Genomic DNA, 13,573 nt, shown 5'->3' on the forward strand with positions numbered 1-13,573 from the left:
TTGTTGTACTTGAAACAATATAGGGCCTATGTGTATTTCTTAATGTTTTTTTTTGTTATAATTTGTTTTATTTTATGAAAAGCTCTGTATTTTAAACACACATTTTTGCTGCGACGAATCAATATTTTTACATACCCATGGGCATTTTTTTTTTACGGCGATAAAAAGATTTGTTAAATGACTTTGGTAACCGATATAAGGCGCCGTTGTTCTTTACTGGTACGTAGTCGCACTGATACAAAAGTCAAGGATGTAAAAATGCATACTTTTTTTGATTATTTTATCTGATTAAGAATTTGGTGTCAATCATGTTTTTATTTCTGGTATGTAAACTAATTGTACACATTTATACAAATATTCACTATATGTTATTTTCAATCTTCAGCTCTTCATACGTGAGATTGGTAATTAATCAGTGTGGAGCGTAGTTATTTTAGCTGGTTAGACGATGGGGTCTATTTGTTGCAACCTTTTGCTGTGTTAGTCTCTAAAAGTTGGCATGTTTGACAAACGATGAGAGAGTGCCCGTAGGGATGGAGGAAGCGAGTTAAGAGACCCCCTCATGGAGCCAGTTTAATTAAACGATAAATAGACAGGCGGATCGGTTGGTGAGTAGGAGTTTTAGACTGTTATTTGGGGTGAAATTGGGTAACAAATTGTTTAATAAAATACAGCACACGATATAAAGTTCACGTTGTATGGATAAGTATTGGCCTTATATAACTAAGTGTTACCCGCTCATCGTTTAATTAAACGATAAATAGAGAGGCGGATTGGTTAGTGCGTAGGATTTTAGACTGTTATTTTGGGTGAAATTGGGTAACAAATTGTTTGATGTAATATAGCACATGATATGAAGTTCACGTTGTATGGATAAGTATTGGCTTATAATTAAGTGTTATGCGTACTTGCTTAGTGTTAACTGAGGTGGAGGGCTACCTATTGAGAAGTAATCTTTAACATTGATTGTTACATGACATAAGATTGAATGAGGTTTATGGATCTATATTTGTACTAGGGTTTGTTTGGATGTTGAATAAAGCTAGTGAGCAACCCAAACAAGGTGTCAAGCCCTTTTATTTGTCTTAGGGCTTATAAAAAATTACTACAATAATAATAATTCTGCAAATCTCCCACGCATTTCAAAACATAAGTAACCATCTTGGAGCCAGTTTTCATAAAATAAAAACATCTCACAAGTTCTCATGTTATTTTAAGTTTTAATTAGTTCAATCATCTAAAAAAAGGTTTGTAAAAAAAAAACCCGATAATATAATATTTTCTTATTATAATACAATCAAAATGTAGTTTCTTTAATACTTGAACGAAAATGTAAAGTCATGACCTGGATTGAAATTCATTTTTTTTTCTTCAATCAATAAGGAAATGAATCATATGACTATAAATAGATTTTAAATGTGCAAAAAACCCCAAAAAACATTTTTGAATACCCCAGTCCAGTGCTTTTCTGAAAAATTCGCGGAATTCTCTGTTTACGCCATCGCTCATGTTATACATGGTGGATAGCCGCTTTGTTACAGCGTTGGTGTATAACAAAGCAAACTCCCACACATGACCTCAACGTATTACCATTTTGACGCACGCCGTCAACAACGGCAGAAGTGTTTTTAGTTTATCAAAACTTGAGGTTGGGGCCTGATTTTTTAGTCGATAAAAAAAAAACATTTACATGGTAAACAAACTAGTTATAAACTAATTCCCGTCAAAAACAAATTCGTTCAAGTAGTTGTTTACTCCTCTACTCAATACGGAAAGGAACATTTTTATACCCCAGCCCCACTCACAAAATTATCATGCGATGCCGGAAGTCCAGACTGGTCCCCTGTCAGAACAACAATATGGTTTTGATTATATTTTATCAAAAAAATAAAAGATTTCTCAAGATATGCAAGTGTTTTCGTGTATGATTGATAAAGAAATAGGAAGCCTAAACGTTTTACCTCATTCATTTAGCCTATTCAGTTACAGATGTTACATACATTCAGACGAATTTTGTTGACTCTGTGAAAAATGGGATGAACATATTTTAAGTGTCCGTGATAAGTTTTGTTTGAATGGGTGACCGAAAGACTATGTGTAAGAAAGTGTCCACCATACAACTACACGCTCGTTGAAATCCAACTGGCCTCTCGTAGCCACCGTACTTCGGAGACTATACGATTGCAACAAAGGGGAATCCCCACTTTGCGCAAGCGTTACTCATTAGGGATTTCCCATGCTGAGAAACCAATAACAGCGTACTTTTACCATGGACTGCCACAGGCCACTCTGGATGTACAGATACACACGGTATACCTATAGTGACAACTGGAGCAAGACAGAGCTCAACTAGTCAGGAGAGATAACGGTGAGTAGTTTATAATATTGTAGACTTATTTAGCGCCAGTATACATGTACCAATAAGGTGCTAGGTACTTGCACATAGTGAGACATTTTATAAATTTAAAGACAGATTTTGGAGTTTAAATGCTCTATATATGAGATCTGTTTATTTAGCATCTTATAAGGGGTTTACAAGATACTGTGGTGCACTTGGCAGCCATTTCCAGAAATTCCTGGGCGAACCCCTTCTCTCAACGATAAGTGTAATACGTACATTACTCAACGCACGGAACGTACACAGTTTTTCTATCCGAAGGACTAGGCAATAATGGTTAAGTATTTTGCTTAGGGCCACAAGTGTCATGACTGGGACTTGAACTCACACTCTGCTCACTGCACCACCAGTAGCAAACACAGCTTGAGTCCGGTGCGCTTGACCGTTCAGCCACGACACGCCAAAATGGATTACATTACAATAGCCTTTATAACAGCCTGAAATTTCCATAAAGGAATTTATGTTGATTTAAGGAGGTTGACAAGCCCTCTCACAGCAGAATTGGGGAGGTAGTGCTTTCTGCTCTACCGGCCAGGCTTCGGACTGATGATACCCAAGCCTACATCCGTATGGACTGTAAAAGGGGTAACCATGTTTCAGCCCTAGCTAGGAGTAGGTGGCAACGGCCTCTGGCAAAAATAATTGTAGCCCACACCTTGAAGTGGCCTTCAGGCCTTGTGTGTCTGGCGAATTACATATAAAAATAAAAAATAAATAAAACATATATAAAAAAAGTACTGTTTTGTACAATTAGTTGCATTATTTGTAACTTAAGATTGGGGCTGTTAAAGGCATTGGTAATTACTCAAAATAATTATTAGCATAAAACCTTACTTGGTAACGAGTAATGGGGAGAGGTTGATAATATAAAACATTGTGAGAAACGACTCCCTCTGAAGTGACGTAGTTTTCGAGAAAGAAGTTTCCACGAATTTGATTTCGAGACTTCATAATTAGATTCTGAGGTCTCGAAATCAAGCATCTGAAAGCACACAACTTCGTCTCTGCCGGTGCAACGGCATTATCTCTGCCCGTGCAACGGCAGAGATATTGTCCTTGTGCTGGATATTCTTCTTCTTCTTCTTCTTCTTCTTGTTCTTCGTCAGTCAGGGCGTTTGCGAAAACACGGCATGGGCTTAGGCTCCCGTCAGTTATTTAGAAAACGGGTGCTTTCCGCCGTACGGGGCTTCAAACAGGCAGACAGAGCCCAAGCCGGAGCCCATGTGGGAGCGCAAGCTGAAGTCGTGGTTTTGTAAACACCGAAAAGCTAGCACAGTATTCGGCCCGAAATAGCCAGCCGCATATTCGGAAGAGCCAGCCGCGTATTCAAGAAATTAGAACACATGCAGTACAAGGAGCTTCCCTATCCCATAACTGTTGACTCCATAGCCAGAAAAAACAATTGCGTACAGGGAGGTGACAAAATGGCTCATCTCTGTTCAACGGAGGCGTGTTTTACGGCGTGCCAGCGTGCGGGAGCCAGCGGTCCGTTCAACGGAAGCGTGTTTTACGGCGTGCCAGCGTGGGAGCTAGCGGAGCGTGAGCCTTGGGGCATATCCCGCCGTATACAACCGGTGCCGTGTCTGGTGGGGCCAGTAGTCTGGGGGGCATGAACTCCCCCAGCTTGCCGGTCTCCGTGTGAGCTTGGGTTTGGGAGCTTGTGTGAGGGGTAGGGAGCCTTAGTCGGTAAACCTCGCTGATCCCATCGAGCTCAAAGGCGTGTATAAACAACCGAATACCAAAGAACCGACACAATACACGCATCAGCCTACCTTAAAAACGAAACAAAAGACATAGAAACAAGCCCAAATAATATGGCAGAACAACAAATTTTAGTAAAAAAGCCCAACACATCCATAGGTGACTGACGATCAGTAAGAAGTATACACAGTACTAGTATACTAGGCCTACTACTTTTGCTTTGCCAACAGTAGTTGGCCATGCGATCGTAACCCTCCATCCTCCCGACGGTCGTTGCGACGACCAGTTTACTGTTGGTACAGAGACAGGTGAAACAATTTTAAAGATAAAAAAAAAACTTTTGATCCCTAGTTATATTTAGTTCCCTTGAATTATATATTTTATATGCAACAACGTTTTAAAACAACAATTCTGTTCAGAACCAAAACTGCCTTCATTATTATGATATCTGTTTCCTTTTTTAAATATTTTTCTTATTGACATACACCAGAGTTTGGAAAAAGAACAAACTCTTGTTGGAGAAAGATTTAATGATAACATTATCTGTATGCCTTTTTCTTTATTGATATGGGACATAATTTGTGGACAGAACAAACTCCACCCTTATCCATACTGTTTTTTTGTTTTTTTTTCAAAACAAAAAAACTGCCTCGTTTGCTAATAATATATGCAAATATACATGTTTTGTTTTTATTTATGTACAACAGAGTGAAGAACGAACAACTCTCAACTGATATGGTTTTATGCTTTATATTTTATATGCAACAGAGTTTTAAAACAACAATTATGTTCAGAACCAAAACTGCCTTCATTTGTATGATATCTGTTTCCTTTTTAATGTTTTTTTTATTGACATACAACACAGTTAAAAAAAAAGAATAAACTAAACTCAAAACAAAGAACTGCTTCATTTGCTCACACTAAAATCATGTACATTTATTTTTATTTATTTACAAGTGCAACAGAGTTAAGAAAAAAACAACTCTCTAATTATATGTTTTATATGTTTTATATTTCTATGCAACAAAGTTTTGAAGCAAAACTGCCTATATTTTGATAACATTATCTGATACTTTTTGTATTGACATACAACATAATGTGGAGAAAAAACCTCTTGTTTAATGTAGGTTTGCCCTTAACCATACTGATTTTCTCAGAACAAAGAACTGCCTCATTTGCTTATACTAAAATCATGTACACTTATTTTTATTTATTTACAAGTGCAACAGAGTTTAGAAAAAACAACTCTCTAATTATGTGTTTTATATGTTTTATATTTATATGCAACAAAGTTTTAAAGCAAAACTGCCTATATTTTGGTAACATTATCTGATAGTGTTTGTATTGCCATACAACATAATGTGGAGAAAAAACCTATTGTTTAAATAAGGTTTACTCTTAACCAGGATTTTTCTGAACAAAGAACTGCCTCATCTGCTATCACGAATAAATGTTTTTTTTTGTTTTTTTTCTAAATTTATGAAACAACTCTCCATTTGTGTTTGCTATGTTATGTGCAACAGACTTTGACAGACTAAATTTTCTGTAATTAATCTGTTGATGGTATTTATATTTTCACACGCTATGCCTGCCGGAGTAATTCAGTTGATACCACAAATTTGTTATTTTCACCCCGAATGCATACCCAATACTCCTTTCCCAAGAAGCGACACCAACCCGTGCAATATTACGCAGCCGCACCGCCCCCCCCCCCCCCGCCCGGGCAGAGATACCCGTATTTGCTCAAATACAGCTCCCGCGCTTTCTAGTTTTCTTTCATAGTTATCTCGCAACTTCGACGACCAATTGAGTTCAAACTTTCACAGGTTTGTTATTTTGTGCATAATGTTGAGATACATCCAGTGAGAAGACTGGTCTATGACAACTACCAAAGGTGTTCAGTGTCTTTAAGTGATATAGAGTTATAAACAATAATTTGTAGATGGTTTTGATTTTTTTTTTTTTTTTTATCACACGTAATTAATGGAAAATTCAAAAGCAGTGTACGGTCACCCTGCATGTTAGACTAATTTCATAACTAGAATTGAACAATTAGATTATCAGAGAATTATACATCGTTCGCGCCTTCAGTAGTTCATAAAAAGTAAAGAGGTTCTAAAACAAATAAGAATGTTGCCTATTGGACCTTGATAACCGAGGGAATGGGGTATTTATTCAGACCAGCTGTGTCTGCATGTTGATTTCTCTGACAGTATTGAATCCATCCTTGAGGCAGACTTAAAGACTGAAACTCATGGCGAGCAGAAGAAGCTACTCGTCTGGTTCAGGCGAAGATGATCAGATCGGGGCCCTCGCTGGGTGTCTATCCAAACTACAAATGTAAGTCATTCGCTCAATACAAACTATACTCAATATTCACCTGTATAAAGCCCTGGGCCCAATTTCATTAAGCATCAGCACAAAAAGTCACTTAATCAGCCAAAATATCACGTTACATGTACAATTTATTACTGGTATCCTTCTCATTTTATAAAGCATAAGCACAAAAACTCGCTAATCACACAATACTATTGCTTTTCAGAAACAGGTTACCAGCCCAAATTTCATTAATGGTGCATTGTTGTGGCTGGTTCCCGACTGGTTCCCCCGATAAGCTCACCTGGTATCCACTTCCCGTCTTTATATCCATGCCACCCGGTACATTCTTCCTGACCCGTTTTCCGTCCAGATAGAGCTGATAGTATAAAGGGAGGTTTCGCACGCAACGGGTACGCATACGCATACGTCTAGCTATCCGTAACCTACTTACGTGTAGCAAGCAGGATATCAGTGTCGTCAACATACAAAGAATAAAATACCAGGCTTACTGGAGACGACAAAAGTAAACAGATAAGCAGAGATTAAGCTATGTTAATACAGAGTGATGAGAGAGGAGGACTTTTTATAGAGTAATATATCCTCATCATGAGCTTGCATGTTCTTTGTAGGAAATCTAGTTCCAGCAAAGACTCCGAGAGTCAGGAAGCACCGGTACCCTCAGTCCCGGCCTTCGAGAATCCGGAGCGTTCAACCCGGCTTCATGCGGACGCCAAAGCAGCCTATGAAGAGGATGGACTCTTCTTCGATCCGTCCGGTTACCCCGAGGAGGAACGCCTGGAGTTGCTCCAGAAGTTTTTCGAAACTAGTGCCCCATCAAAAACTAAACGGTGAGGAGATGTACATGTAGGGCCTATATAGACCGTTATCACGCTGTCACCATCTAAGTCTTGTTTCCACTGTAACGAATGCTAACATACATTGCGCAAACATGGCACCAGACTAATATTTCGTCCAGCCTTAGTTCGGTTACAAAGGGTGCGTTCGTTTAGCTTCCCTGGGTCGACCCCGGTGTGTGTCGGTTTTTTTTCCAGGACGAACGTGGGTAACTATCTACACACGTTCGTCCTGGAAAAACCCCCCACCATACACCGGGGTCGACCGAGGGAAGCTAAACGAACGCACCCAAAGATTTGGAATGGAGTAGAAATCAAGAAGGCCACACCATGATAAAGGCCTATTATACACAGGTACCCTAAAGACGGGTACTTGCTTTTTAGAACCCGCGATTTCATTGGATACAATGATGTCATTGGATAAACGTGCATTGACTTAATCTGTCTGTATCTGTGTTTTGATTGGTTCGAGGTGACGTTTTTGGCAGCTGCGCTTTCGGTCGTCTTCATATGAATGTATGTGAAAGGTGAAGATGGACGGGGATTGACCTGTAGGCTTGAGGCCACTCTCTGGCGTTATTCACGAGCCTCGAAATGTGACGTCAGATATTCAGACTAGGCCTACTATAACCATGCCTGTAAAGGCAGAAAGTGCAGTCACCCCAAACGTTCCCAACACATAATATTTTCTCATATACAGAAGTTCCCGATAGGGTGGAGAGGGTAAACCTCACCCCAATGTTTCCATACTGAACATAATAATTTTCTCTTGTACAGAAGTATCAATCCCCCTAAAATCCTCTAAATTATTTCTGGGATTCCAAGCACAGAAGACACAATAGAGGATGGGCTTACGGAAGGTCCATTGTAAGGTATTTTACACAATGGAACAATGGACCCAACAGTGGAGTCCTTTGGATATAAGAATGATCAAACAACAAAACAGGAAAGACCAATAAACCCGATTCTAAGGTTGTTTGTGTGTTTTAACACTACATTGAATGAAGGGCGGACCTGAGAGCAAAAGAGGTCCACATAAATGTAGGGACTTGAAACACTGTTCAAACAGTGTTTTTTGACACTGTAGGAGAATAATTCTCCTTATTAAGGCACTGGACACTATTTGTAATTACTCAACATAATTACGTAAGCATAAAAACTTAGTTGGTAGAGCAATCGAGAGCTGTTGGTAGTATAAAACATTGTGAGAAACGGCTCCCTCTGAAGTTAAGTAGTTTTCGAGAAGTGGGTAGGCCATTACGAAAACATAGTCCTGCAAGGATAATTGAATGATTTCAGTTTTAGTTAAGTCCTTTAATATTTTGTCCACAAAAAAAGTGCAATTTATAGAATATTAGCAAACATTCAGTCACCTTACAAAAGTTTAGATAGCAATACCAACAGGTAAAATTAAAATTAAATAGACGATTATATGGTAAACAATAACATGAATGTTGATGGAGGCCCTCAAAAAGCATTGCATGTCGTTGTAATGGTGTTGTTGTTATAACGGTATTGTCGTTATAACGGTGTTGTCGTAATAACAGTGTTGTCGTTATAACGGGTTGTCGTTATAACGGGATTCTCTTTATAACGAACATTTCCCTTAGGTCTGATGGAATTGGTTGGATTACAGTACGATCTCCAAGCTTTGTAGATGAAGGACTGGGTGATACAGAAGGACTCCAGGCTGCATGGGAAGAATTGACTGACTCATCTGATACAATCGACTTCCAAACTGTCAAGAAACTGGCTCTAAAATATAGGTAGGATCTTCATAGACCAATCCAGGCGCGCAAGTGCTGTGCGCCGTCATGGGTGCAGCGCGCCACTGCCGCGGTGTACTTGTGCCTAATTTTGTGCACAAAAACACGAGAAAATCGTTTCCCTTTTCACTTTACATGGAAATTTAATGTCTTCCTCGACAATCTATGCGATTCTTCTTGATGATAGCATTTCATGCATGCACGTTTCATCAAAGATGGCGGTCAATGACGTTATGTTCAATCAATTTATTACTCATGGAGTGATTTCTATTCACAAAGAAGTACCTATGGATTCTTCCCGCAGTTGTGATTTAACAAAGTGCTCAACTCTTCATTTTTTAGTATGAGTTCCACTTTGCAATGGCAATGTAAAGATTGAAACTGATTTTGTTTAGGTGTTTCAGACGGTTGTGATTTGTTGAAAACCAATAACCTGAGTCAATCTGTGTTTTAATATAAGGTGCCTGAGCGGTATTTGGCTTCTGTTTTTCACCACCGGGACAAGAATCGACGAGGCATGGGAAAAAATCGCCACGGCCACGGTGAAAGACAAGCTGGGCACGCACGCCAAAGTGACGCCGTTGGAAGATGAGGGTGAAGGCAAGGTACTCCATGGGCAAGATCACGCCGTGAGTGTCTACACCAGAGACTTCATTGATAAGGCTGATGTGATGAAGATGGAAGAAAAACTACGTGATCTTGGTATGCGGGGTAGGATGACTTACAAGCCAAGGTTCTACTCAATCATTGGTGTGTATGCACAGAATAAATGGAGACTGCGACCGAGTATCTACACGTCGCACTGGGATGAAGTGAACAATGAAGCGTCTGTAAGAGATACCACCATCAGCTACCAGACAAAGAAAGCTTATAGATATTAGTGAAGAAACAAAGCATGCACAGCAGTTGTTTTTAAATGCACTGGACACTTTGAGCAATTACAATAATAATAACTAGACATTAAGTGTTTGTGAACAAACACCAAGCTGTTCCGTGTTGTTTTGCTTGGATTATGTGCTTCACTGCCCAAAGAATCTATAACTGAAAAAATGGTTTCAAAAAAGTTGTGTACAATGTAGCTCTTGATATAAGGTCACACTTCCCGGTTGACCTGTAAGTAAAGGTCAACAAGGGCTCACAGCTACCAAAGACTAACTGCAATGACCCGGAAGTAAAGGTCAACATGGGGTCAAAGTTGTTGCAAATTAATCTTGAATGCCCAAGGAGTCTATAACTGAAAAGAGTTTTAAAATCTGCTGAATAGTTCTTGAGATATGGTCCCACTTCCGGTTGACCAGGAAGTAGGGGTCAACTTGAGGTCACGGTTTTTCAAAGTTAATATTTTATGCCTAAGGAGTTTATAAGTGAAAAGAGTTTGAAAATCTGCTGTATAGTTCTTGAGATATGGTCCCACTTCCGGTTGACGCGGAAGTAGAGGTCAACTTGAGGTTACAGTTTTTTCAAATTAATCTCCAACCCCCAAGGAGTCCTTAACAACAAACAGTTGAAAAGTCGGCCGTGAAGTTCTTGAGATATGATGCTGCAAAGATTTCCTAATTATTATGCAAATGGGGGTCACGTGGTTAATTAATAAAGAACTTTAATATGTTTTTGATAGGAATTAAGCTAAACATCCTAAAGCTTCCATTTCATATTATTTTACGTCTTTAAAAACACATGATTAAATTGTAGGATACTCCTTTATTTTCCTACTCCTGCCGATAGGGGGCGCTCTGATGAGCCATTTCAATCGCACGATTTCTGCACCGTAATGTATGTATCTGACTCTGTATTTGTATGTGTACATCGCACAGACCAAAACTGTCATAACATGTCAAGCCATAACTTCCCCTATAGAACACGGCCCAGTTTTATGGCTCTGTCTGCTTCAACCAAACTCTGCGCATTTATTATACAACCACCATTCTCCGCTTACTTTGCAATCGCTGACTGTGCAAGTTCAAAGCAAAGATAACATATGATATGTTTCCCCGCGCACAAGCAAAAATATCCCTGCTAAGCTGTGAAATATGCTTTATGTAAGCGATAATATCCGCGCTTCTGAAGTGTCAATTCTTTGCTTACGCAGTGAAGCAGAGTCAAATTGGACCAGTCTCACAAGATTTCCCCTCATGTACTACAATCTTTTTTGACTTTACATGTTTGAAGTGTAGGCCTTACCAAACCTACTTAAAGGGCAAAATTTCATGGTTCTCATGACCACCAAAGTCTGCGCTTACGATCACCATTTTCCACTTACTGTGCAAGCGCCGAATAAAATGTGCGAGCTTGGAAGCACACAAACAAAAGGAATCCCTGCTAAGCAGTCTATTTCGCTTGACGTAAGCGCAGAATTCACTGCTTCTGCTAATAAAGCATTGAATCTTTTTCATTAAGCAAGTTCCCATCATGACTCGACTAGTCGCACCTCAAACCAAACTATGACACTTGTCGAGATAAAATACGGATTCTCAAGATTTGTGCCGCTATGTGCCGCAAAGGCAATACTAATTATGTTGCGAATGGGCGATTAGTGAAATTTACTTCTCGACTAGTCGCACGTCAAACCTAACTACGACACTTGTCGAGATAAAATACAGATTCTCAGGATTTGTGACGCTATGTGACGCAAAGGAAATATTATTTATGTTGCGAATGGGTGACTACTAGTGAATTGTGACGTGAAAAACACATTCCCTGCTAAGCTGTAAAATACGCTTAGCGTAAGCACAGTTCCCTGATTACGTAAGCACTGCAATCTTTCCTTTAAAAGCCATTGGCCCAGGACCAAACTACATAATAGCCTTTTAAACACAAAAAGCAGCTTATAACCATGCCTCATGTTCAAGTTGTGAATCCAGGTGTTCTGCTCAATTTCTGCAATTTTGTAAAGCAAAATGTTTTGCCTGTTTATTATAAGCAGCTCTATAAAACTGAGCCACTCAACCACCAGAGAAACGTCAGCATAATAAAATCGCTGCTTTTGTATTCCTGCCAAAGAGTTTTTGTACGTCATGGTATAATTTCCGAAAAGAAAGCGAAATACTTGAAATAGTTTAAGCAAATGGTCCCCGGCGCAAACAAGGTGACTTCACCCGTAAATGAGTCCAAATCCCGGGCGTTCTATTTTCGTCGTCCACGCTCGTCGCCTGAAACGAGCCCGGTCAACTCGGTCCCAAACCAACTCGGTCCCAGTCATACGTTGACAGTTTTTTCACTCATTTCTCAAAAACGAACCCGGTCAACTCGGTCCCAAACCAACTCGGTCCCATGGTATTTCGTCGTCGTCAAAAACCCCTATTTATATACGCACGTTCGTTAAACGAAAACCCTAAGCCTTCGTGTACGTCCTGAACTCGGTTAGGAAACGAAGAAACAGACACTGCGCTGTGGTCCAGAACGTATGTAGAAAAACAAGACAAAGAGACTTGAGTAGACTCCTTTCAAGAAGTCACAACTCATGATAGGTACATACTGTATGGCATTTTACCAAAGAGAATACTTAACAATAACATGGAGCGACTGCATCAGTTATATTCAAATGAAGATTACGTGGTTAATTAATTAAAATTTTATTTTTTTTTACATTTAGAGTAAAGCTTATGTTCTAAGCTACAATTTGGTATAATAAACTCACTCTTTCGTATTATGGTTTGGGAGATTAGGCTTAAAGAAAAAAACGTGTACAAATGCTATGGGGTTTAGGCAGAAACAAAGAATAAGAAAAAAAACTAGACATTAAGTGTTTGTGAACAAACACGAAGCTGTTCCGTGTTGTTTTGCTTGGATTATGTGCTTCATTGCCCAAGGAATATATAACTGAAAAAGGTTTCAAAAAAGTTGTGTAGCTTTTGTTATAAAGTCTTACTTCCCGGTTGACCCGTAAGTAAAGGTCAACATGGGCCCACAGCTACCAAAGATTAATCTGCAATGCCAAGGAGTCTATAAAATCGGTTGTGTATATCTTGATATATAGTCCCACTTCCGGTTGACCCAGAAGTAGAGGTCAACTTGGGGTCACAGTTTTCCAAAGCTAATATTTATTGCCTTAGAGTCTATAACTGAAGTTTGAACATTAGCTTTGTACTTTTTTTAGATATGGGCTCACTTCCGGTTGACCCGGAAGTAAAGGTCAACATTAGGTCAAAGTTGTTTCAAACTAATCTTGAATGCCCAAGGAGTCTTTAACTGAACAAAAATTGATAATCTGTTGTATAGTTCTTGAGATATGGTCCCACTTCCGGTTGACCAGGAAGTATGGGTCAACTTGAGGTCACGGTTTTTGAAGTTAATATTTTATGCCTAAGGAGTTTATAACTGAAAATATTTTGAAAATCTGCTGTATAGTTCTTGGGATATGATGACACTTCCGGTTGACGCGGAAGTAGAGGTCAACTTGAGGTCACAGTTTTTTCAAATTAATCTCCAACCCCCAAGGAGTCTTTAAGAACAAACAGTTGAAAAGTTGGCCGTGAAGTTCTTGAGATATGATGCTGCAAAGATTTCCTAATTAATATGCAAATGAGGGTCACTGG

General features: G+C 39.3%; 1 protein-coding gene across 2 annotated transcripts; it reads left to right on the top strand.

Annotated features, from left to right (window-relative positions):
- The first annotated feature begins 2,190 nt into the window (after positions 1-2,190).
- On the top strand, positions 2,191-12,731 carry LOC139944118 (UPF0696 protein C11orf68 homolog). Of its 2 annotated transcripts, none has more exons than XM_071941081.1 (5): positions 2,191-2,368; positions 6,313-6,439; positions 7,048-7,266; positions 8,883-9,038; positions 9,499-12,731. In XM_071941081.1, the coding sequence occupies exons 2-5, from the start codon at positions 6,354-6,356 to the stop codon at positions 9,917-9,919; spliced, it is 882 nt and encodes a 293-aa protein (XP_071797182.1). In that variant the 5' UTR covers positions 2,191-2,368; positions 6,313-6,353; the 3' UTR covers positions 9,920-12,731. The 2 variants fall into 2 exon arrangements, with proteins under 2 accessions (XP_071797182.1, XP_071797189.1); XM_071941088.1 differs by having other exon boundaries at positions 6,336-6,439.
- Positions 12,732-13,573: the final 842 nt, after the last annotated feature.

Source organism: Asterias amurensis, chromosome 1 (genome assembly GCF_032118995.1).
Source record: "Asterias amurensis chromosome 1, ASM3211899v1".
In the NCBI taxonomy this organism is placed as follows: domain Eukaryota; kingdom Metazoa; phylum Echinodermata; class Asteroidea; order Forcipulatida; family Asteriidae; genus Asterias; species Asterias amurensis.

Coding starts and splice junctions, on each gene's coding strand:
- LOC139944118 (XM_071941081.1), top strand. CDS start 6,354: ATGGCGAGCAGAAGAAGCTACTCGTCTGGTTCAGGCGAAGATGATCAG. Junction 6,440..7,047: donor TGTCTATCCAAACTACAAAT/GTAAGTCATTCG, acceptor TGTTCTTTGTAG/GAAATCTAGTTCCAGCAAAG. Junction 7,267..8,882: donor GCCCCATCAAAAACTAAACG/GTGAGGAGATGT, acceptor CATTTCCCTTAG/GTCTGATGGAATTGGTTGGA.